The sequence below is a fragment of the Triturus cristatus genome, chromosome 5_2, assembly GCF_964204655.1.
Source record: "Triturus cristatus chromosome 5_2, aTriCri1.1, whole genome shotgun sequence".
NCBI classification, from domain to species: Eukaryota; Metazoa; Chordata; class Amphibia; order Caudata; family Salamandridae; genus Triturus; species Triturus cristatus.
In genome coordinates, this window is record NC_140588.1 from 1,005,199,349 (window position 1) to 1,005,225,885 (window position 26,537).

Consider the following 26,537-nt stretch of genomic DNA (forward strand, 5'->3'; position numbering starts at 1 on the left):
ATAACAACATAGCATGCCTTCCAAAGAGATTTAACTAAAGGGAGCCAGATAGAAGAGAGACTTTCAACCTGCATAGTTACTTCACCTCACAGCACAACGGGGAAGTAGACAAGACTGAGGACCCACTTAGTGCCAGATTGAGTGTGAATCTTCGTTGAAATACCTACTGCAGGAACTGGCTGCCACAACTACACATGTTGAGAAGAACGTGCCCTCAACAAAAAGGAACCAGGAAGAATAGAAAAACAGAGACACAGAGGTGAAAGTAGGTGACACAGAGAAGCTCACTAACCCAGAGCACCGACTGGAGGAATATAATGGGACACTTCAGCGGGAGAGTGCATTTAGAGAAGGGTTGTACCAGCAACAATGAGGCTTGAGAGTGATGTGTAGAGGGTTGAAAATGCAGTCCAGGGTCAAAACGAAGAATCCTATGGGCACCTCCATTACCTCAATCCGGAGATATCAGACACCTGCTTCAGCAGTTCCCAAAAACTGAGATGGTGGAATTAGGGACCCAAAAAACATAGCTTCACAAAGTGTTTCACCATCAAGAGGAGCGGAAGTGAAGCCATTTAGAGAAGGGACTATGCTGCTTGAAATAGGTTAATCAGTACAGCAGGAGGTTGTTATCTGTGCAGAGTTTAAAGACATAAAATAAGGTGTTTAGCCAATAAGATACTGGAGTTTTCTGCTCTTACCAGAACCACACAAAACAAGAGGCGTGAGCTGCAATCTATAAAAATAAATGAGATGTTGACAGCAGGGCATGAGGCTTCTGTGTGGTAACCAGACAAACTCCATAAGAAGTATGACAGGAAGGAATTCTCCTCTACAGATCCACAGGCAGCACAGAACCTTGTGGCTGGCAGGAACCTGGGAACCAAGATGTGTTAGACTGAGGCAGAATCAGATCAGAACTAAGGCGTGACTAACTTTTTTGGGTTATAATTTGGAAGAGCCCTCTCCCAGTACTTCGGTTCATATTGAGTTGCTGAGTGAATCTGTGTGGTTTATTTCATGCTCTCTCAGTGATGAAAGAAAAAAGGTTAATGGACAAATACTATTTGAGATATTTTAATTCCTGCTAATATGTTATTATTGAATGAAACAGGACCACGGAACAGTTCTAATGTGTTTATCCCAGCAGATATAATCAAACTGATGGGTGATGTAAACAGATACAAGCACATGAATCTTTGGTCTCACAGGTCTTTAACTTTACAGAGTTTATGGTACATCCAACAGGTAGTAGTCTTTCTACACAACAGGACTAGCCATAAATAATACCACACAGACCTTCACTAATGCCTATTTCAGAAACTCAATATAAGCACATAAACAAGGCACACCCAAAATGCCATTCCCACACTCCCTTTTTACCTGGTTGCGAGAGCTTAAGCAGTGAGGTGTATACTTCATGGCAGTCTCTTTCTCGAACAAATACGAAGTGTACAACCCGGAAGTTCTTACAATGTATCAATAATGGGCATCCATTAGTGGTCAGTGGCAATTTTTCAACTGTGGCAATGTGGTGATATATAATCTGTAAAACACGAAGCAATATTTGCATTACTAAAAAAAACAATTTACATGAATGCTTCAAACAATACAGCCAGTATTTTCATAGTGCTCATACATAAATCTGACTCAAGAACTCATACTTAGACAGCACTAGAAATACTGTAATTTTAACAAAGTTAGCGGACGGCACATGGTGTTCTGCAATGATAGAGGGAGAAAGTAACAAATCTGTGAAACTCTGATTAAATGCACCTTCCTTAAACATCCGGGGATCACATGCCCATCTGTGGAAGATATCTTAATCTCTTGGAGAAACTCACCCTGATTACAAAACCAAAAGCAGAAGGAAACAGAGAACATATAACAGTGGTTTGCAGCGTGAACACAATACATACATTGCATGTAATTTCTAAAGAATTCTTGTGGACCACAAACTAATCAAATAGAGGTGTTAATATAGTATGCGTTATGAAACTCAAGTATCAGTATCACGATGGGCCTAATTTACAAAACCTTATTTCCATAGCAATTTATTATTGATCAGAGACACATAGTTTATGGATGCAATTCGCAAAGAACAAGTTGCTTACCTTCGGTAACGCTTTAGCTCATAGAAACTGTACTTAGACATAGATTACTTACCTTAAAATGATCCCAGGCGTTAGACTGGATACAGACATTTTTCACAAGCAGTACCCCTGCGCGCCGGTAGATGGAGTCGTTCAGCTCAGCTTCGCATTGTTGGCATAGTTAGCCCTGAAAGGGACGTTCACGGAGCCTATATAGGCGCCACTCAGGCGCGCTGAGGCATATTACTTTTCACGACTTTCTACGCCCTAAGCACATAGCCATTAAGTACACAGACAACTGGTGTGGAAAACTATGGCCCTGAAACGAGAAAAACCCTGTCCATAGAAATCCGTTCACAGAGCGTGGAGGATGGGTGGGTCAGTAAGGAATCTGCAGCTAGAAAGAGTCTCTACCACATAAGGCGCTATCAAAGCTAAGTAACTTGTTCATCTGATGGGGACATCTAGCGGCAGATTCCTTGCCTTTAAATAGATACACAAGAAATACCTCTCGTGAGGTGTGGCTGCAGACAAATTTTACATGAGGAAGTCCCACAGGACTGAACAAAGTGCCCATCCCTACTGACCAGACTGTCAAGACAGTAGTGTCTGGTATACGTGTGCAGAGAAGCCCACGTTGCTGTCTGGCAGATGTCCAGGACCCGAACTCTGCGTGGTGGAGCACGCAAACCCTCAGGGGTTGTTTCTTAGTCAATGCACAGTAGATTTTAATGCAAAGCACAGTCAAGTCTTGAGATGGTCCCCTTCTGCACAGCCTTGACCTTCTTCACTCAGGCATACCCCACGAAGATTTGGTCGTCCACCAGAACTCTTGTGTGCAGTCAAGGTAGAACAGCATCACTCTTTTTGGGTTCAGATGGTGGAGTCTCTCCTCTTCCTTGGGGGGATGAGACGGAGTGTAAAAAGTAGGCAGAGTAATGGTTTGGCCTACGTGAAATGAAGTGACCACTTTTGAAAGAAAGGAAGCTCTCGTACGAAGCACCAGTTTATCTGGATAGCTGTTAAGATAAGGATGCTCGGATGACAAGGCCCGATTCACTCTGACCCTCCAGGCAGATATGACTGCCACGAGAATGGCAGTCTTGATGGTAAGGAACCTGAGTGGGCAATTGTGCAGAGGCTCAAAGGGAGTGCACATAGGGAAAGTGAGGATGAGATTGAGGTCCCACTGGGGCATAATGAAAGAAGTGGGAGGAGACATATGTTGCAAACCTTTCAAAAACCTATGTACAATAAGGGATTGGAAAAGGGAAGGTTGGTCAGGCAACTTAGGAAAAGCATAGCTAGCAGAGATAGCAGAAAGGTATCCCTTAACAGTGCCAAGAGCAGAGCCCTGCTGGGCAAGGAAAAGAATGAACAGGAGAACTTGAGAAAAGGGGGCTCAACATGTCTTTCTGTATACCATGCCACAAATGTTGCCCAACGGCATGTGTAAACAGTTTGGTAGAGGGACACCTAGCTGCCAAGATAACGTTACAGACTTCGGACGGAAGGTCAAAAGCTGTCAACTGTCACCGCTCAATCTCCACGCAAGAAGGCGGAGTGTTGACAGCTTTGTGTGGAGAACCATCCGTGCTGCTGGGACACAAGATCCTCCCGAAGCAGCAGCCTGACTGGAGGACCGATAGCCATGTTCAACAGTTTGGGATACCAGGCTCTCCGTGTCCAGTCCAGAGCCACAAGAATGACTTGTGTAGAGTCGTTCCTGATCTTCTTGAGAACCCTGGGTAGTGGTATGGAAGAGAAGTGCTTACAGGAGGCATGAGTTCCACTTGAGATGAAAAGAATCTCTGAGCAAGCGCCACCTTGGAAACTCCAGCACGCAGAACTTCTTAAATTGCATTGTCAGCGGTGGAGAACAAATCTAACCAAAGCTCTCCCCACTGCTGAAAGTGACCGTGCATCACTTTTGGATGGAGACGAAATTTGTGTTCCGCTAGGCATCTTCGGCTGATGCCATCCCCTAGATGTTGAACTACCAGGGATATGACCTGCTGTCCTGCCATGTCTAGAGATGCAGGACCGCCTGACAAAGGGTCCATGACCTCACTCCGCCCTGCTTGTTGCAGGACTACATGGTGGTGGTGTTGTCCGTGACCCCTTGCACTTCCCTGGAAGGCGGGCAGAAAGGCTTTCAATGCCAATCTGATCGCTCAGAGCTCCATCAGGTTGATGTGGAGTCCGGATTCCGCTGGCAACCATAGTCCTCTGAACTACACCTCTCCCATATGGCTGTCCAATCCCACAAGCGACGCATCTGTCCCCACTGTCAGATCTGGTTGGGGAAGGGAAAGGGGTCTGCTGCTGACCCAACTGCGGTTCATAAGCCACCACTATAGGTCCTTTGCAGTTCCCTCCAAGTTCTGGACCATGTTGGAAAGATTACACTGATGCTGCGTCCACTGGAACTTAAGGTCCCACTGCATACGCCAACAGGCAAGTGTAACAAGCAGGATGCATGAGGCCCAGCAGCCTCAGAGTCCGTCTCACCGAAATCCAGGATAGAGCCTAAAATATCAGTATCGTAACCTGAATATCCTGGACTTGCCGTTCGGGAGGATAGACCCGAAACTGCACCGTGTCCAAAACAGCTTTGATGAAATGGAGCGTCTGAGAGAGAGTCAGGAGCGACTTCGGCACATTGATAGTGTATCCCAGAGAACTCAGGAGCGTCGCCGTAGTCTGGAGGTGGGAGACGACAGGCTGGGGTGACCACGCCATCAACAGTCATCGAGTTAAGAAAAGACAGGCAACCCTGATCTACGCAGATGAGCTGCAACCACCGCCTCCACCTTGGTGAACACCCAAGCAGCACTGGTGAAGCCAAAAGGGAGCACAGCAAACTGAAAATGCTTGTGGCTCACCGTGAACCACAGGTAACACCTGTGGCAGGCAGGACGGGAATGTGAAAGTATACATTCTGCAAGTCTAACGCCACCATCCAGTCTCCAAGGTCCAGGGCTGAGAACCTGAGCAAGAGTGAGCATCTTGAATTTCTCCTTCTTGAGGAAGAAATTGAGACAGTGCAGGTCGTGGATAGGACAAAGGCCTCCGTCCTTTTTGGGCACCAGAAAGTAGCAGGAATAGCAACCACGACCTACTGCTGGAGCTGGCAATCTCTCTATGACTCCTTTGGTCAAAAGAGCTGTCACTTCCTGGTGGAGAAGAGATAGGTGGTCCTCCGTCAGCCTGTCCTAAGTATGTGCCATGGGGTGAGGGGTAATCTGGAAGGGAAGGGAGTAGCCCGTTCGGACAATCTGCAAAACCCACCTGTCCGATGTTAAGGATTGCCAGAGGGGAAGGTGATGGTGAATCCTGCCACCCACTGGGAGCCCAAGATGGTAAGCGGGCAGACTAGGAGGGTTTGAAGGCTGCGACTGATGGCGGGTTTGTGGACTGACCCGACCGCTGGCCACCCGACCCATGGGGCCAGTAGGAACCGTATCCACGTCCATGCAGAGGTTGGAAAGCTTGCGTGGCATGGTGGCTAGCCAAATAAAGATGCAGTTGCATGCCTCTTCTGTGGCCACGAAAGGAGTGAAAGGCGGATTGAGGATGACGAGGGGCGATAGCAAGGCCGAAGGAGCTGCCCGCAGCCCTGTTCTTAAAGTGCTCCTGCGCCGAACCTGCCTTGTCTCCAAAGAGAATGGAGGCATCAAAGGGCATGTCAATGAGTGATGTCTGATCATCCCCAGAAAAGTCAGTTATCCTACCCCAGGCGTGGCATTGCATAGCCACTGTTAATGAAACCACTCTACCTAGTGAGTCAGTGGTGTCTAATCCACCGCTGATGGTGAACTTCGCTGCAGCCCTGCCATTGGCAACAGCTTAGGAAAGCACGACTCTGGCTTCCACTTGGACCATTGGCAGCACCTGCGCAACCGTATCCCACAGAGTGTGGGAATAGTGGCCCAAAAGGCACGCAGTGTTCACAGACTGCATTGCCAGGCTGGCGGAAGAAAATATCACCTTCCCAAGATTGTCCAGACTCTTTGATTCCCTGCCCGGGGGTGCAGTAGGGAATGTGCCATAATTTACATGGGGCGTGGAGGCTTGGACCACCAAGCTCTCTGTGTAGGGTGTTGGGTTTGGACCAAGTTCCAAGCAGGACCTCAGTAAGTGCCTAATTGAAAGAGAGAACGGGTTCCGATGGGGACACTCCTGGCTGAAGCACCTCCGTCAAGACACTAGTCTTGACTGCCACTGAGGGCAAGCTAAGGTCCAGGACCCCAGCCACTCTCCGCACCACCATTGCGACTGAAACTCCCTACTGCGTAGCCATGGTAGGCGGGGAAAGCAGGCCAGTATCTTGAGATATGTTCAGTCCACTGGCTTCACCCTTATCTTCACACCAGTTCCTTTGTTCCTCCATCTCGACGACCGGGTGAAGTAAAAGCATGCTTTGATTTCTTTTTCTTCGTGTGGAACTTGGACTTACCCGAGTAATACTACTATTATTACTAATAATAACAATCACAACAATAATAAATAAAAGAATACATTGTCATTTTCAGAACACTGTACAAAATCCCCGTTGAAAAGTCCCAGGTCAGTTACAAGGTAATGACCCTGCCTCGTAACAACTGGGGTCTTTTGTGAATAGCATGTTGGGGCCTCTATACCTGCAATCCCTCAGGGAAGCCAGGCAGAGCAGTTCAAGGCTTAACCTGGGGAGGTGATGTGGGATAGACACACCGAATTCAGCAAGACAACAAACCTCATTTAATAAGTCATCCAGTCAGGGCTTTTACTTTTAAAAAGGAAATATCTTTTATTACACACCAAACTATATACTACACACAAATTAACAATTAGGTACAAGCTGGCTGGTGAAATACTTATGGGGAAACTCTCTAAATGGCTGCACAAACTAAACGAACAAGTTACTTACTTTCGGTAACACATTATCTGGTAGAGACTATCTAGCTACAGATTCCTTACCTTTGAATTTCCCAGGTGTCAAGCTGGATCCAGAAACGTTTGCTCAAGCAATACACCTTTAAGTGTGCCATCGGGTGGCTCAATACGGCTCCGCGTGACGCTGTCGGCGTCAATAGCGTCGGTTATGCCATCGCGGTCACCTATAAAGGCGCCTCCAGGCACGCGGACGTCAGTACGTTTTGTATTTTGCACGTCAGAAGCACACAGCAACGAAGTAACTGATGAAGTCGAGTGCAAATCTAGGGCCCTGAAAAGAGGAATAACCCTAGCTCGAACAAAATCAGTCTGCAAAGCGGGGAGGCATGGGTGGGCTGTAAGGAATCTGCAGCTAGATAGTCTCTACCAGATAATGCTTTACTGAAGGTAAGCAACTTGTTCATTTGAAAGACTTCTAGCTGCAGATTCCTTATCTTTGAATTAGATACCCAAGCCATACCATCCCAACGGTGGGTTGCGGACCAAAAACTTACACTAGTAAATCCTGAAAGGACCAAATGGACAAAATGCCCTCCCCTGTGGACCTCACTGTCCAGGCAGTAGTGCTTGGCAAACATGTGCAAAGATGCCCACGATGCTGCCCGACAGATGTCCAGGACTGGGACACCCCGAGCCAAAGCCATAGTCGGAGCCCTTTTCCTTGTGGAATGCCCCTTAATCCCTCAGGGGCATGCTTCTTAGCCAGGTCATAGCAGACTTTAATGCAGAGAACGACCAAGCAAGAGATGGTCCTTTTCTGCACTGCCCGCCCCTTCTTAGCTGCCACGTACCCCACAAAGAGTTGGTCCTTCACCTGCAACTCCTTTGTGCGGTCAAGGTAGAATGAGAAAGCTCTTTTTAGGTCCAGATGATGGAAATGCTCCTCTTCCTGAGAGGGATGCGGGGATCAAAGAAGGTGAGCAGCATGCTGGATTGACACAGGTGGAATGGGGTCACAACCTTTGGTAAAAATGAAGCACGTGTGCAAAGCATCACTTTGTCTGGGAAAGACACAATGTAGGAAGGTGTGCAAGATAGCGCCTGCAACTCACTAACCCTCCAAGCAGATGTTATCGCCACCAGAAAGGCTGTCTTGACGGTAAGCAGACGGAGGGGACAGTTGTGCAAAGGCTCGAAGGGAGCACACATAAGAAACGTGATGACCAAATTAAGGTCCCACTGTGGCATAACAAAGGGCTAAGTGAAACAAGGAAACAAGTGAGCCAGCCCTTTAAGAAACCCATGTACAATTGGAGAACTAAAGAGAGAGGGTTGGTCTGGCAGCCGCAAAAAAGCGGATAGAGCAGAAAGATAACCGTTGAGAGAACCCAACGCAGAGCCCTGCTGGGCAAGGATTAGAATGAATAGAAGAACAGTGGAAAGAGAAGCAGAAAGAGGGTGAATAGACCTTTCTGTACAGTACAATACAAATTTCTGCCAACAGCAAGCATATACCATCGTAGTGGAGGGCCATCTGACAGCCAAAATAATGTTACATACTTCAGGGGGAAGTTCAAAAGCCACCAACTGTCAACGCTCAATCTCCACGAATGGAGGCACAGATTTGACAGGTTCAGGTGGAGGACCCTCCCCTGCTGGTGTGACAGAAGATCCTCCCGAAGGCACAGCCTGATGGGAGGATCGATGCTCATTTTCAGAAGCTCTGGATACCAGACTATCCTCGCCCAGTCAGGAGTCACAAGAATGACTTGCGCCCGGTCGCTCTTGATCTTCTTCAGAACCCTGGGTAGGAGTTGTATGGGCAGAAAGGCGTACAGCAGGCCTGAGCTCCACTCGTGATGAAAGGCGTCGCCGTGCAATAGCTGCCTTGGAAACTTCAGTGTGCAGTATTGCAGACACTTCCCGTTCTCTTCGGAGGCGAACAGATCTAACCACGGATCTCCCCAGCTCTGAAAGAGATCTTGTGCCACCTCCGAATGGAGACACCATTCGTGATCTGAAAGGCATAGACAGCTGAGTTTGTTCGCCCTGGTGTTTAGAGAACCTGAACCTGCCAGGTGTTGAACCACCAGAGTTATGCCCTGCTGTTCCAGTCATGTCCAGAGATGCAAGGCCTCTCGAAATCCACAACCCCACCCCGCCCTGCTTGTTACAGTACCACATGGTGGTGGTGTCATCCGCGAAAACCTGTACTAACTTACCCTTGACAGAGGGAAGAAATGCCTTCAATACCAACCAAATCGCTCGAAGCTCCAACAAACTGATGGGAGCCCCCCCCGACTCCGCCAGAGACCAGTGTACCCGATCTCCACCTCTCCCAGATAGACGTTCCAGTCCAGAGTGACACATCTGTCACGATTGAGATGTGAGATGGGGGAAGGGAGAGGGGTCAGCCGTTGACCCAATCGCGGTTCGTCAGCCAACATTGCAGATCTCTCGCAGTTCCTTCCGAGATCTGGACCACACGGGTGAGATTTCCTCGATGCTGTGCCCACTGGAACTTCAGGTCCAACTGCAGAGCCTGAATATGCCACCTAGCATGCTTTACCAACAGGATGCAGGAGGCCATGAGGCCCAACAGACTCCGAGTCAGTCTCATCGAAATCCAGGATAGAGACCGAAACATCGGAATCATAACCTGAATATCCTGGACCCACTGCTCGGGAGGATAGGCCCAAAACTGCACTGTGTCCAGAACAGTCCAGATGAAAAGAAGAGTCTGAGAAGGAGTCAGGTGAGACTTTGGCCTGTTTATAGAGAACCCCAGCCAATGCAGGAGGGCTGCCGTAGTCTGAAGGTGGGAGACGACAGCCTGGGGGAGGACGCCTTCAAAAGCCAGTCATCGAGGTAGGGAAAGACTGACATCCCTAACCTGCGCAGATGAGCTGCGACCACCACCATCACCTTGGTGAACACTCGAGGGGCACTGGTAAGGCCAAAGGGGAGCACAGAAAACTGAAAGTGCTTGCGGCCTACCTTGCCCCACAGGTAATGCCTGTGGCTCGGTAGGATGGGGATGTGAAAATACGCATCTTGCAGGTCCAACGCTACCATCCAGTATTCTTGGTCTAGGTCAGACAAGACCTGAGCCAGAGTGAGCATCTTGAACTTCTTCTTGAGGAAGAGATTGATGGACCGAAGATCTAAAATGGGTCCCAACCCTTTGTTCTTTTTCGGAATCAAAAAGTAGCGGGAAGAACAGCCACTGCCTACTTCTGAATCTGGAAGCCTCTCTATAGCTCCCTTGGCCAAGAGAGCTGTAACTTCCTCCTGGAGAAATTTCAAACGATACTCTGCCAGCCGTTTTTGATTTGGCAGAATGGGAGGAGAAAAAGAAAGGAAAGGCAGAGAATAGCTCTCCTGAATGATCTGCAAGACCCACTTGTCCCATGTTAAGGACCTCCAGCAGGGGAGATGATGAGGATGATGGATTCTCCCACCAACTGGAGTGGTGTGGTCTTGCAGAGTCACATTAGGAGTGCTTGAAGACAGGGCAGGGTGACCGACGACTTCTGGCTTCCATTCCTAGGTTGGAATGAACCGCATCCATGTACCTGCGCAGGACGGTGGCTGGGATAGGGCTGACGCGGTTCAAAACTCCTTCCGTTACCACGAAAGGGGCAAAAGCTAGACTGGCCACGAGGTGTAGAATAGGAGTCCCAAGTATCTGGTCGTAGCTTGAGAGTCCTTGAACCTCTCTAGGGCAGAGTCTGCCTTCTTCCCAAAAAGACAGGTTCCATCAAATGGCATGTCCATCAAATTTGCCTGCACATCGCCCGAGAAGCCAGTTGTCCCAAGCCAGGCATGGCACCTCAAGGCCACTGTTGAAGAAATCGATCTGCCCAGCTAATCTATCATGTCAAGGCCACACATTATGGTGAATTTTGCTGCATCTATCCTGTCTTTAACCGCCTGAGAGAGCACAGCCCGGGCCTCTTCCGCGACTTGTGGCAGCACTTGCACAACCGTCTCCCAGAGGGAGTGTGAGAAATGGCTCAATAAGCAGTCGGTGTTCACCGACCGCAATGACAGGCTGAAGGATGAAAACATCTTCTTACCAAGTGAATCTAGCCTCTTGGATTTCTTATCCGGAGGGGTGGAAGAGAACGCACCCTGGTATATAGAAGCCTGCACCAACAAGCTTTCAGGGGTGGGGTGTTCGCTGAGGAACTTTGGGTCGCTCTGGGCCAAAGCGGCGTGCTATTGTCTTATTCACAGGAGCCCAGTGCTAGACTTGGCCCACGTGCCTATAAGGACGTCAGTTAGTGCCTCACTGAAGGGCAAAAGGGGTTCAGGTGGAAGCCCGAGCCTGAAGCACTTCGGTCAGGAGATTAGCCCTGACCTGCATGGAGTGCAACTCTAGTCCGAGGACCTAGACCGCCCTCTTAACCAAGCTGTCCTCTCCTCCGTAGCCACAGTTGGCAGAGAGAGCATGCCAATATCTGTGAAAGTGTCCACTGGCCTACCCATGTTCCCTATACCAACCCATCTGCTCTGAAGAGTCATCCCGTTGTTCCAAAGGGTCCATAGACACCTCCCATTCCTCTCCCGAGCCTAAACATCTTCATAGTGTTCATGTGACAACATAGAACCCTTGGTTGGAATTAATTACAACTCAGAATAAGAATTGGGTGGGCACCGGCAGCACCGACTTCGGGTCGGACATCGGGGTAGGCCGGGATGGCACGACCTGCGTTGTCCCGGACCATATCCCCGAGGTCCCACTGGCGCCGTGGCTGTAGCAGATGGCCCTCAGGGCTCGAGGGCTCACCAGAGGGGTAGGCCCGCTAAAACACGCAGCGCATGTTATGTTAAAGTAAATTTATAAAGCGCACGTACACCGGGGAGGTTTCATAGCGCTACTTTGATTGATACCCAAGTCCTGAGGCACATTTAGAAGGCCTGACGGAAAAGCCATGTCTTGAGGAGGCTTCTGAAATGAAGAAGATTGGTGCAGAGGCGTATTTCAGAGGGTTCTATGATGATGCCTCGAAAACCGGAACAACGCATGCTATCTCCCCGCTGTTTTAACATCGCAAAAGCAATTACCTCGCAAGCATTTACTGCGCATGCTGTTGCAACGCGATTGTAGTGTCTCGGCTGTGTTTTGCCATTTCAACGCGGTTGATTAAATCGTACCCCTTTACAACTTTTTTTTAAGTCAATTAACTTTTAAAAAGAACCCGGCGCTTTGATTTGCTTTTACTTGTTACATTCCGTAGCCCACCGCCAGCTATTTTTCCAACACCTGTTACTCTTGTTTCATATCTCTTCTGTGATGGATTCTAGTGTAAATGATTGATTCCTACCTCCCTTTTGGTCCGCCTTTGGAAAAGGCAATCGGAACCGCCAACAGGCCCATGGGAGCTGGCGAAGCTATTGGGAGAGTGCTAGAGTGCCTTGCGTCGGGAATCCTTATGCCAGGTAGGTGGCTATTCCTGTCTCCTTCCCATTGTCCAGGGTCTGCAGTCAATACTGAGTCGGAATAGAAATGCAATAGATTCTTCATTCGGGGTATTGTCGTGTTTACTTTAAACTGCCCAGTGCACATTTTTTATATGCATGTTTTTTTTCTGTTGGTGACCATGGTTCTGAAATACTTTCAGTTCCTGTACCAAATAAACGTAATCTTAGTATGTCGCTGTTATTGAATATGCTTGTTTTAACCGAAACCATTTCTAAACTCTAAATGACCACTCTTCATATCCTTAAATGTTTCAGATGGCCCTGGCCTTTATGACCCATGCGAGAAAGAGGCTACTGATGCAATTGGTCATCTGGACTTACAAGAAAGAGAGAACATTACCCAGAGTGCCCAGGTAACTATTTCTGCAAACGTTGTTAGATTGGCTCATGCTAGACATTTATTTGGCTGCGGTCATCGTTTGGCTCCTGTTTCAGTTGTTACCTTGTACATTTCCTGTTTTCCATCGATAAAAGTAGGCCCATAGCACATCTGATTTGAAAATCTTTTTTTGCTCTGGACTTCCGTAAAGGGTCTGACCCGACATTTGGTTACGTTACTTTGTGGGTGCCTCAATCAAATGCCCTGTTAGTCTTTCGTTCAGGCCAGTGGAAGAAAAAGATCCACGGGTCTGCAACACACAAACCGGATAGCAGCCTTCATCGTTGTCACATAGGGTTTGTGTGTCTCCTGCTTCTCCGTCCTTGCTAGTGAACTGAAGCTATTTCATTTAGTAATTGTAAATGCCTAGCTATTCTGTACAAATGCCGTACCGTTTCTGATATGCTGCCTTTGATGCGGACTGAACTTGTGTTTTACTTCCAGCATGCCCTGCGGCTCGCAGCTTTCGGCCAACTTCACAAAGTTTTGGGCATGGACCAACTCCCTCCTAAATTTTTTAAGAAGCAAAAAGACGAACTCCCAGCGGAATACACTGGCACGCGTAAGTATCGCTAGTATTAATGTCACGGGAAATATGTTCTTTTGCAGTTTTTATTTTGTGTTAACCCCTTCAGTGCCACGCCCTTTCCCCCTCCTGTGCCGGGCGTTTCATTAGTGGGTGGGGTTCATGACGAGATAGTCTCGTCATGGGCACAGCGCGACCGTGCTCCATGACGAGACTATCTCGTCATGGGCACAGAAGAGGTTAATGCTGTACGTAGCTTGTTTTGATTGTTACTGTGTTTAGTTGCGGTGCACTTTGACCTTGTGCTGGCCGACGTGTTAAGCGCGGCATGTGCAAACAGTTTCTAAATTTAAAACAGCAGTACTACCAAATTGCACATTAAAAGCCACGTTAATTTTTTTCAAGGGAACATGTAACACTTTGCACTTTTCCATGTGCAATGTATAGAGGTGCTTTGTCAAAACATATGTCATTTATTTTTTTAGTCAGTTTATTTTTTTTTTAAAAGTATATTTCCTTCATCTTTACCTTCCGTTCCGAGCTGTCATGTCACCTTCCCTCCATGCAACCTTCCGTTCCGTTATTGAGGATTAGCATATTAGTAAAGGCAATCAATAGTGAATTGCCTTCCGTCCATGCCACCTCGGAGCTGTCATGTGCGCAGTTATAGCATGCGTTGTACAAGGCATGCGATCATTTTTACAGCGTGAGCATGCGTTGTAATTGCATGCGATGGAACTGTCAGTGTGCAGTTATAGCATGCGTTGTAAAGGCATGCGACGCAAAGGACTCTGCGATGTAAAAGGTGCGTTGCGATGGCACTCCGTCGAATTGCCAACGTTGTAATGGATGTTTCCCATTTCAGAGGGAAGGGAGTTCCAGAACATGGGGGCCAAAATGGCAAACCTGGCACCACCAGTGCACTTTAATTTAAAAGAGGGAGTGGACAAAAGTAGCTTGTGTGCTGAGCGAAGATTGCGTGTGGGAACGTGCTTATTAATCAAGTTGTTCACGAATGTAGGGCTTCTCCCATTGAGTGACTTAAAAATAAGGCACCCAACCTTAAAGGCACAGTGCTGGACTACCGGAAGCCAATGAAGTTTCTTCAGAAGAGGAGTAACATGAAGGTGCCTAGGTTGATGAGCAATCAGGCGTGCGGCCTGGTTTTGAACCAGCTGTAGGCGTTTAGATAGAGGGGAATGCCGAAGTAAAGCGAATTAGCATAGTCAACATAGGACATGACCATGGCAATAATCACCTGAATCCGGGCTTCGTAGGTAAGAAATCTGCAGATCTTTTTTATTTTCCTGAGTTGGAAAAAACAGGTTGAGATCACCGACCCTATCTGAGGCTTCATAGTGAGGTCCTGACTGATTATTACCCCAAGGCTCTTAGCCGAGTTTGAAGGAGGGGGGGGGCTGGCCCAATTCCCTGGGCCAGAAGTGAGGGCCCCAGGGATTTTTAGAAATACCACCAGTTAAAACCAACTCCGTCTTGTCCGGATTAAGCTTAAGATGGTTGCTGTTCATCCACTGACTAATGAACAGCATGGTGGACTGAAAGGCGTGGATCAACTCCGGAGAGTTGCTGATAGAAAAAATGAGTTGAAAATCGTCAGCAAAGTTAAATGTACAAACTTGACGCTCTTTCAGGTTCGGACAAGAGGAAGAGGGTAAAGATTAAATAACAGGGGAGAAAGTGAGGAGCCCTGAGGGACTCCGCAAGAGATTCTGATTCTAGGGGCAGTAAACTGTGCATTACAGACCGCCTGGGGTCGGATTTCCAAAAAGGAGGTGATCCAGCCCAGAGCAGGTCCCGTGATTCCGGCGTCCCTCACCCGGTCGACCAAAAGGTTATGGTCGACCGTGTCAAAGGCCGCAGAGAGATCAAGCAGGACAGGGGCCTGCGAGGAGCCACCGTAGACCTTGCTGCGGAGAGTGCCCATCACTGTGAGGATCACCGCCTCGGTAGAATGAGCCGGGCGGAGCCCTGCTTGGTGGGATTCAAGGACTCGTAAAATTATTTCATTTGAGAGGGAGTCACTCCGGCTCCCGGAAAGGGGGGCAAGATGCCAAGTCGACCCTGGGTCCGGCTCCGCAGAACCGTACCTAAAGCATCTATGCTCCTTACCTCATTCGTCGACGAAGGACAGTCGAGGTGAAGATCAAGTCCGATGGACATTTTCTTCTTCTGCCTCTTCACCAAGTGTCCCGAAGACCTCTAGCGGGCCAAAGTGGACTTGGGGCTCTGAGAGCGGTCCGGCGACCTCCTCTTCTTCAATCTAGACCAGGACTTCCGCGGAGTCTCGCTGGATGGTGTAGACTACCAGGCCACAAAGAGCATCATAGGCCGCTCCTGCAAGGCCTTTGGAGCCAAATCCCAACAGTCCGTGCACAACTATGAATCATGGTCGCGCTCGAGACACCAGAGACAGACTAGGTGGGGGTCTGTAACAGACATCATGCACGATAGGCACCTCACGGTTTAAACCCTGTCTTCCTCGAAGACATCCTCATACATGAAGTTAGAAAAAAATCAAAAGTCGACAAAAAGTTAAAAAAAAAGGCCTGTCAAAAAGCAACAGAGGAGTAGCTCTGCCTGGATCTGCGCTTAACTTGCGCTGAAAGAAAAGAACTGACGTCAGCACGCCTGGGTGGCGCCTATACAGGTGACCACCCCTTCATAACCGATGCGTAGACAAAGTCATGTGGAACCGTAATGGAGGACCGCAGACGGCGCATGCAAGGGGTTTTGCTCGAGCAACAGTTACTGGATCCAGCCTGACGCCTGGGAAAGTCAAAGGAAAGGAATCTTCAGCTAGAAGTCTCTATCAGATAGTGCACACAACAAAGAAAGGTCACATAGGTCAAATAAACCTTTAAAGGCAGTCTAGACCTCTCGTGTCATTATTGCTAAGAAACACAATACATAATATGGGTCTAATACAACCATGGTAATGGGGAGTGCATTAATAAACAAGTAGGCCTACTGAGTTGGTTAGGGTGTCACTATACAGTGAAACATAGGCCCCTCCTTTCCAATGCAATATTTTAACACAAAGATTTTAAATGTACTTGTTGCCACAACAAACCTGCAATAATAGGCCACCTGCGAATATATAAGTCTTGCTGGGGGGATTCAAGGCAGTCGCATGTCTTTATAGGGCCATAGGACGGGACTCCATACAACCACTAGACCGGTTGAGAGACCCATTGAGGGTGGTTGGGGGGGAGGAGACATTGCCAGACCGCTAGAAGACAAGGACTGGGAGCACACACTGGAACGGACAAACAAATTTTCCAGAAACGCCCGCTTTAGCCTGATTAGTTTCTATACACTACATCGAGCGTACATGACCTCAGATCGTATCAACAGATATTTTGCTAGGGAGGATGCCCGGTGTCCGAGATGTAATACCCTGGGGCGACTTACATCCACATGATATGAACTGCACCTCGCTAACGCACTACTGGAAGGAAGTAACACGGGAGACGGCTAGGGTCACGGTGAGGGTAATCCTATGCACGCCGGAGCATGTCCTGCTTAGTTTGTTTCCACACAAGGCCAAAACTAGGACCACGGACAGGTTCCAAGATCTCGCCTTCATACTCGCAAAGCGAGAAATCACTCGTAACTGGAAGAACCTGGGAGGCCCCAGGGTACACAGCTGGAAGCGAGAGCTGGTGAAATCGGCTGGATGCAAGAGCAGGGTCCTGCTTTGAAACACGGGGGTAGGCAAGTTGGACAGAGCCAGGGCGTGGGAGGTGCTGATGGACGACCTGCAGAGAGATGGGCGGACATCTGACGCCTCCACCCCCGAGAGACCCCCACAACAGGAGCTCCCCTAGAGGCCAGGCCAGGCCGGAGTATCACCACGGATCCTGGGAGAGGGGGGGACCTTTATCATATCTCCACAGGGGAGGACAAGGGCGGGGAAAGAGGCGCCTGGGAAGAGCCACCACACACTGTAAGACACAGGGGAGGAGACCCTCCGAGCTCAAGGGATGTAATGGGGAGACAGCAGTGTGAGGTGGGGTGGGGAATAGTTAGCTATTTTGTTGGGGAAGGGGGAGGTGAGGGGGGGGGGGACAATGAGGCCAACGTGGTAATATCCTCACCGGACAATTGGTGCGACAGTTGCATATTGAACTCATAAATAGGGGGGAAGGTATGTCATGCAATGTAATGGAATGAACATGGGAATGTTTTGAATCTACGTATACCACCTATACCATATACCATGATCTGTCTAATTGACAAATAAAAGGCAATAAAGGTTGTTTAAAAAAAAACTGCAATAATAAACCTTAAAACAGAGAACATGTCTTTTCAGAGTCTTATTTCTACTTTTAACAAGGTTGCCTAGCAACCACAGAGACACTACCAGCAAAGGTCCATGCACACCCAGACACTCCGAGCAAAAACAACTAGCTCCAGGAGTGCTTAAAAAACCTGAGGAAACTTTCCTACAATCGCTCTGTCAGGAACCCTGGAAAGATAGGATGGCAAATATGGATTGGCCTACTAGGGACTTACGTGGGGCCCATTGATGCTCCTGGATGGTCCCTACCATAATTTTTACTTCTCCTGTGTTGCCCCTGCCCTCTTGCAGTTCAACTTACCAAATAAGTAGACATTAATTCTGCCCACACTGGTTTATGGAGCGGTTTTATGACCTATGGCAAACGTTTTGATGAGGTCTTGGGGTTTCAATGAGTTACAAAAGGCCCACCAGACTGTGCTGGAGCTCCAATGCTCGTATGGTCAGTCCAGCTCATCATCTGTCCAGTACACTTCTACATCATGCCTGAAGGAGAGCTAGCTCCTTTCCATCTCCCGGGCTGCAGGTGACCATGCGGGAAGGGAGGAGTGAGAAAAGGCACCACTTCTGGGGAAACTAGTGAAATGTAGTTAGAGCTCCTGGGTGCATCTCATTCAAACCGGCTGCTGGTTTGAATGAGAGGAGCCAGATGATTTTCTAACTGCCTTCGCATGGCTGAAATGAAAGGAAACAGTCAGGATTATTGCAGAAGAAATTCACGGCGATGCGCCCAGGAGCTCTAACTACATTTCACGAGTCTCAAGATCCTGGACCGTTTTTAAATCATTATCAAGAGTTTCCACACGCCCAGAAAATGTAAGCCTCGATTAACACTATGAATTGAAGAACAGATAATAGACATCTGTCTGCAACACAATTGAGAGCCTAAACCAAGTCAGAGTCCTGAAGAGAATCCTGGAATTGTTGGGGATTCGAACCGCGTTGGCTGTTGAGTGTGGGGGACGGTAGAACAGGGTGTGCCACGAGGGAAATGAATAGAAATTATTTCCCTCTTGTTCTAGGTTGTCAACACCCTCAAGTAGGATATGCATCCCCACCCTCCCACAGGCAGGACAGTAGACATGTGTCTTTGAATGAGCAATTGTCCACCTTGTGTTTTCAGTGCAAATGCAGGACTGGTTAAATTTCAGGCTGGCACACATCATTTACCCATGTTTGTCTTGTGATCATTGGTTTGTTGTATATATTTTTGTCAGAAATAACGTTTGGTATTATGTATGTGTTGTATATATTGTCTCACAAAAGAAATGGTTCTAAATCACACATACAAATGTGTTGCCAATTGTGGGATTTACTAATGTGGTGTTTCCTTTTAAAAGACATGTCCAATTGATTTATGAATGTCTTTTTGAATTAGCAAAACTAAGCAGAATAAATGCTCAAAAACCTCAGAATTAGTGGCCTCAGGTGTATCGCGAATATTTAAAATAAACCTCCTTTGACGCTTTTCTGTGATTTCAGTATATGGAACAGGGACATCATTTCATATTTCATTTATACCGAGCGATCCGGGACGACTTGACCATCAAAATACAACCCAAATAAGCACAATGGGATGAAGCTCTGGGAGATCCCCTAACGACACAGGAATGGATTAGAGTACATGAAGGGGTTATAAGCGCAAGCTCAAATGCACAGTTCAAATTAATTCAGTACAATTTTGTGCATCAAACTTACCTTACCCCCAAAATACGGAGTAAAATATACCTGGGCCGTTCAAGAGGGTGGCCCCGCTGTAGAGTATTAGAAGCTGACTTCCTACACATGGTGTGGTTTTGCCCTATGTTAGACCCTAGTGAATTGAAATATTGAACAAGCTAAAAGAAGCGACGGGTTGGGAGGTACCTAAGGATAACCGCACAGTGCTATTAGGCTTGCTACCTACTCCCAAAAAGGAAAAAACTAAGCAGGAAATTTGTAATGCTGGCACTTGTGCTGGCTAAGTGCCGAATCGCCATATCTTGGTTGAGTTCCAGCCCACTACTGACTGCCGCATGGGCGAAAGTTGTCTGTGAATGGGCTACTACAGAGGCAGTTCGAATTAAACGCGTCAGACAGGATGAAAAGTTAGAAGAGGATTTACGCGCGTGGGCAACAATGATAACAGATATGGGAGATCGAACAACACCCATAGCACTCACTAACCCAGACCCATATACCTCGTGCTAATTAGTAACTCCCGTGGACGAAGATGAACACGAGTAGGACAAGATAGTTGACAATGCACAATACAAATTATGATAGAAAATAGGGAAGACGTAGCACTGACAGAACACAGAAGGAGGGGATAGTTGAGGGGGTTATAAGTTGTTTCTCTTTTTTGGCCAAGAACAAATATCTGAATGCAAAACATCATATATGTAACTGATGAACGAGAGAGGTGAAAGTTATCTGCCTGTTAGGGACGTGGTTAAAACCTAGATTGCTCACCCAACATTACAATGTTTCAGATATATGCCTATGTTCAACACAGTATGTACATGATATAAATGCTAATAAAGATCAATATTAAAAATATATATTTTGCCTCGAACTTTCTGGCTCTACAGCAGGTTTGCTATGTTATTCCTTTGCCTTAAAGTGCACCTTGGCTTGCCTGTTGTACTCTTCCCTCTCTCGAGTCCCCCCTTGGCATGGGCTCTATGGTATCACTGCCTGCGATTTGGGTGGACCCCACGCCTTAAGCTACATTTGTTTGGGCATGTGGGGGAAAGGGCTGTTCTGCTGGGTCGAACTTGAGACGATATCATGTTATGTCACCTATGCTATGATGCCATTCCATCATTGTCTTCTCATGCTGTGGCATGTATCTTAGTTCTATTTGTATTTAATAAACCGATGTTAAACAAAAAAAAATAGATTGGTAAAACACCACAAAAGTAACACAACACATGTACTCCTGTCATGTGTTTTTACCCTCCTGGACTACCTTCCCTTCCTCTCCTTTGCCTAACTTCTCAACTGCATGTTTCATAGCCCTACTAGGATTCACTGTATTCTTGTAATTGCAGCCTTAACGTGTCTCTTTTCTGCCATTCCCGTGTGTACAATACATTTCCTTTTATTTGCCTATCTTAGGGCTTGATCCACCGAGCAGGCTGAAAAAGGCCATAATCTTAACTAATCAAATCCCAGCACCATTATCCATCATGTACCAGATGCAGATGTCAATATCTGGATTAATGCACACATAGAACAGTATCTTGGTGCACATAAGAGTGGGGTTGTGGAGGGGTGGTGGGAGTTAGTTGGTCAAGAGCTGAAAGTCCAGGCTGTGGTACCCGAATGCAACAGTATCACTCTTCATACAGGTAATGCAGGAACTCTTATGTGCTAGGGTGTGGTACTTCACATACCGAAACCTCAGAAGTGTGGCTCCAATGAAGATACATTTTTCGTCACCCACCACAGACTACATCACAGTATAGATAGGATGTATGAACAGTTGCGGAACTGTGCTATAATGTTGGCTCAAAGACAGTAATTAAATCTATTTTGGTAGCCACAATAATCTAGGTTTGAAGCAAAGAAGTTAAAAACATCACAGTGGGAATTTTAAGGGGCGGGTGGGTGGTTGAAAGCGACTGCTGGTCCCCTTGAGAAATGGAAAGAAAGCTATTGTGGCAAACGGCGTTTACAGCAACAGCATGCCGGTCTGCTTGTTCTGACCCAGTGGAAGGCATTATAGTCAAGCTGTCTGCTCGACTGCAATAAGATCAGCCTCTTCACTTCCAAGTATAGTCTGGTCCCCATAGACTGTTCCAACACAACACCTGGGCAAGCAGCAATACAATCTATATCAGCTGAACTCTTTAGTGTTCATTGCCTTAAACGGTAACCCACGCATGCTGCAACAGTGCTAAGAGCACATTCTAGCTTTTATCCGGACACTCAGCAGCTCCAGCCGCATCTATCCTAAGCAAACTGGGGACTCAGAGTGTGGACAAGTGCAGATGTTCTATAAAGGAGGATTATTTGTTTCTGCTGCACCCTTGTGTCCACTAGAGAGATTGTGCCATGTCCATAGGTCCTAGCAGAACCCCTAGGCATGCTAGCTTAACCACCCACTGCTGAAGTCTCCTACATGAACCTGGTTCTCTTACAAGGTGAATATATTGTTAGCATGTGGTGTTTTAAGTAAATAGAAACTAATTCAATTTAAGAATATATCCATTTCTTCTCAGTGAGATGTCATAAGTCCCTCAGGTATCCCCATTTTCTTGCGCCGTACTTTACCATGCTATATGACACAAGTTGTCTCTCACTGAGATCTAAAAAGGCTTAAATGTGTCTCACACACACACACACACACACACACACACACACACACACACACAATAGTTTAAAATATCAAATCTTAAATATTCTAATATACAATAAATTAAATACTTTTAATAACATGTAATACTATATATATATATGTATATATATATATATATATATATATATACACATATATATATATATATATATATATATATACACACATATATATACATACACACACACACAAAAAGGTACATCTATGCAAAGCACACATATATGTACATATATATTAAACATGAAAGATGATCAGTATCAACAAATCAAATGCAAAGTATTAAAATTAACAAATTAAATATTAAAAAAAATATCAAATACAAAAAATATCAAATACAAAAAATATCAAATACAAAAAAGGCATTTACTAAAAATATAAAAAGTTTTCAAATATATCCTTCTAAACAAACTAAAATTGTAATAAAGAAAAAACAATATTATATAAACAATATTTAAAAAGTATGGACATGTGGCAACAACAGATATACTATTCCCACTCCATTTTATGCAACAGTAGTGTAAGCGTAGGTTTTTGGAGGGGTTACATTCACTATTCTCACCCCAAACACTTAAACAGTAGGGAAAGTATTGGATTTAGGAAGGGTAATATGTATTTTTCATACTCCAGTCAATGCAACAGTAGGGAAAGTGCTGGACTTCGGAAGGATTAAACTTACTATTCCCACTCCAGTCTGTGCAACAGTAGGGAAAACGGAATTCGGAGGAGTAAGATTTACTGTTCCCACTCCATTTTGTGCAACAGTATGGAAGGCATTGGACTTCAGAGGAATTACATTTACTATTCTCACTCTAGTCTGTGCAACAGTGGAGAAAGCACTTCACTTCAAACACATTACATATTTGAATAACCCTATTAGTTTAGAATATACAACTCTTATTATGAATATTAATAATAAACACATATATATATATACATACATATATATATATATATATATATATATATATATATATATATATATACACACACACACACACACACATATATACGGACAATTTACATAATTATAACAATTTATGATCAATTTAACATTTTGTTTGATTAATTACTTAAATTCCCACACTAAACCCCCACAAACCTAGCAGCTGACTCTTAAAATATAACTAAAATAAATAACTCAATTTACATGATTGATAATCAACTAATAAACAATTTGCTAATTATTACTAAACGTCCCATACTATACCCCTACATACCTAACAGCCCACAACAAAATTATAATACATAAAGTAATTGCATAATTTACATAATTAATAATCAATTAAATAATTAATACATAAATAATTGTTAATTATAACTTAATTCACTTCCCACCCTCTACCCCTACAAACCTAGCAACCGGCTACAACACTATAAATTACTATTATCAATTCAATAAAAAATTATAAATCACTTAAAATTACAAACTATTTTTAACTACATTAACAATTATACAAACAATGACACATCATTAATATATGAACTAAACATAATAAGCTCATTAAAAAAAACAATATATTTTTTCAACTATAATAGTGAAAACGATATTAACAACAACGATATTCTTAACGATATTTCCTGGGGGGGGGAAACATAAAATCTCGATATCTAGACAACGATATTTCTGCATCACAATATTTTCCCCCGATATTAAAAGGTCAATATTTTGCCCTTATACCTTCCTTATTGGAGGGAAGCTATGACTGACTGGCTGAGACACTATCTGCAGTGAAACAGTGAGCAAAAAAATGATGGACTGAAACGGGGATCAGGATAAATATCATTAGCTAAGATTAATTTAAACATGCTATCCACTACCTATTTCTTTTACCCGGTACTATTTCTCACATCACTCTAAGTGCCTCCTGTAGAGCAAGGCTTCACCATTCAAGCACCGCCATCAATGGCACCAACAAGGGTTAGTAGTCAGTAGTTGTGCTGCCTAGTTTGCAGTGAGATCGAGTGATGCCACCTTACAAAGTGTCTAGCTCTCTCTGGTTTGTCTCTACCATGATAAAAATTCAGACAGTTAAATGGTTTGAATGACACTGCTAATATGATAGTTAGGATGGAGGAGACCATAAATGGCTCAAATAATGTTTGTTTTATGACAAGCATAACGGCTGAATTATGCAGTCTAAGTCATATACTGAACTCTAGCAGCAAGCAAAGCAAACAGAGCACATTCACCACTACTCAAGCATATTGCAGCTAATTAGTGCTGAGAGTCCGATACAGACTGGCACCAGCCTTTTCAGTCACAAGGAGAAGGCAAGGTCTATCATTACTTTCAAAAAGTAAAACTCTGAAGCTGTTTGAAGAGCTTAACTGTCTAACACAGGATTCAACAACGTCATGAAAAAGGAGCTGTAGGAAACAGCCGTTTTGAAATAGGCTATGGGGCAACTTTGTTGTTAAAAATGCAGGCTCTGTGTCTGTGCGATATACAGAGGTGAGCATTTCACACCACCCTTCACAGACAGCCGAGGCAGTGAGACTGGCACTGAGATGATGTGCTTCAGTATGGAGCAATGGTGAGAAACCTCCACGGGAAGCCAGTTAAATATTCAGAAGTCTAAAAATACTGCTCGAGTTCTCAAGATGGAGGATGGTTGGAAAAATAATATTCTTTTCACATCTCTTTAGGCAATAAAAGGGCCAGGCAGAACATGTCGACTCAATGAAATATGCAAGCACTTCGGGACTTTGAGGGGTGTGGGGCAGTCCCCTCCAAACACAGCAACTTATTAAAAACAATCTCAAAGTTCAAATAAGGCTGGGTTTCTGTTCAGGTCTCCGATAGAGCTTGAGCAAAAAATACAGGTGCCTTTGCCTAAATTAAGAGAGGAGCCTAAGGGACTTGCTGATTAAAAAACAAGAATTGGTAAAGGGAATAGGTCTCGCCTATGCAAGAGCTATTGGCTTTGCCACTGTGTTTTAGCCATGTCGTAAACCAGAGTGGCTGCTCTTCAGCATGGCTATAGGCTAGTGGGGTAAAGGAGAGTGGAGTGTTGTGAAGTGGAGTATAGTGGAGTGTTGTGCAGTGTTATGGAGGGGCGTGGAGTGAACTAGAGTGTCTTGGAGCGGCGTGGTGTAGGGTGTTGTGGATTGTTATGGAGGGAGTAGTCTGTGGTAGAGTGGTGTAGAGCAGAGTGGAGAAACACGGGGAGGTTGCTGTGAGTGGAGTATAGTATAGTTGTGTAGGAGAACGGAGTAGTGTAGGAGAGTGGAGTGGCAGTGGAGTGGAGTTTGTCGTAAAATAGAATGGAGTAAAGTGGCATGGAGTGGAATAGAGGGAGTTGCATAGAGCATCGCAGTAGTCAAGCAGCGTTGTAGAGTGGCAAAGCAGTGAGTAGAGTGGAGTAGTGTTTTATGAAGCAGAGAGTCAGAGTGGAGTATCGTAGAGTGAAATGTCTTAGAGCAGAGTCTAGTAGAGTGGCCTAGAGTGAAGTGGTGTAAAGTTCAGTGGTGCAAAGTTCAGTGGTGCAGAGTAGATTGGTGTAGAGTGCATTGGTTTTGAGTAAAGTGGTGGAGAGCACTGACATAGATAGCAGTGACGTAGAGAGCAGTGGCATACAGTAGATGGTTTCAGAATATAATGGAGTGGAATGGTACAGGGTAGAGTGCAGTGGTGTAGAGTGGAGTGGCATAGGTTAGAATCGTGTAGAGTACAGTGGCATGGAGTTCAGTGGTGCAAAATAGATTAGGATGATGGGGAGTAGCGTAGATTTGAGTGCTGCAGAGTAGCGTACATTGGCGTAGCGTGCAGTGGCGGAGAGTGCAGTCTTGCAGAGCGGCATAGAGTGCAGTGGCGTAGAGTGGTGCTTACTAGAGTGGTGCGGGAATAGAGTGGTAGAGAGTAGAAAAGAGTGGCATAGTGTAGAGAGGCACAGAGTGCAGTGGTGCAGAGTAGTTGGCATAGAGTGCATCAGTTTTGAGTAAAGTGGTGTTAAGTGCATTGACGTAGAGTGCAGTGGTTTAGAGAAGAGTGGTGTAGAGCGCAGTGGAATAGGAGAATCGAGTGGTGCAGAGTAGAGTGGCGTAGAGTGAAACAGCGTGGAGCACAGGGGTATAGGGTGCAGTGGTGTAGAGTGTTGCAGAATAGAGAACAGTGGCAGAGTGCAGGGGTGCAGAGTAGTTGACACAGAGTGCACAAACAGAGTACATTAGTTTTTAGTAAAGTGGAGCTGAGTGCATTGGCTTAGAGTGCAGTGTTTGAGTAGAGTGACAGAGAGCAGTGGCATACAGTGGAGTAGAAAGGTGCAGAGTGGAGTAGAATGGTGTATGGTGCAGTGGCACAGAGTGCAGTGGTGTAGAGTAGATTGTTTCAGAGTAGAATGAAGTGGTGTAAAGTGGAGAAGTGCAGGCTAGAGTGGAGAGTTGCAGGGTAGAGTGCAGTGGGATAGAGTAGTGGCGTAGAGACCACTGGTGTAGAGGAAGCTTTCCAAATGTCCACAAGATGTTGGTAGCAAGCCAGACAGCAGCGCTGTCCATAGGCTTCGACCTAAAAA

General features: G+C 45.9%; 1 protein-coding gene across 2 annotated transcripts in view; it reads right to left on the reverse strand.

Moving 5' to 3' along the window:
• MTMR8 (myotubularin related protein 8) overlaps window positions 1–26,537 on the reverse strand; it is a 483,391-nt gene that overhangs the window by 404,312 nt on the left and 52,542 nt on the right. For both annotated transcript variants that reach the window (XM_085608281.1, XM_085608282.1), the window contains exon 3: window positions 1,384–1,546. In XM_085608281.1, coding sequence (XP_085464407.1) covers window positions 1,384–1,546 — 163 coding nt within the window. The remainder of the gene's footprint in view (window positions 1–1,383; window positions 1,547–26,537) is intronic.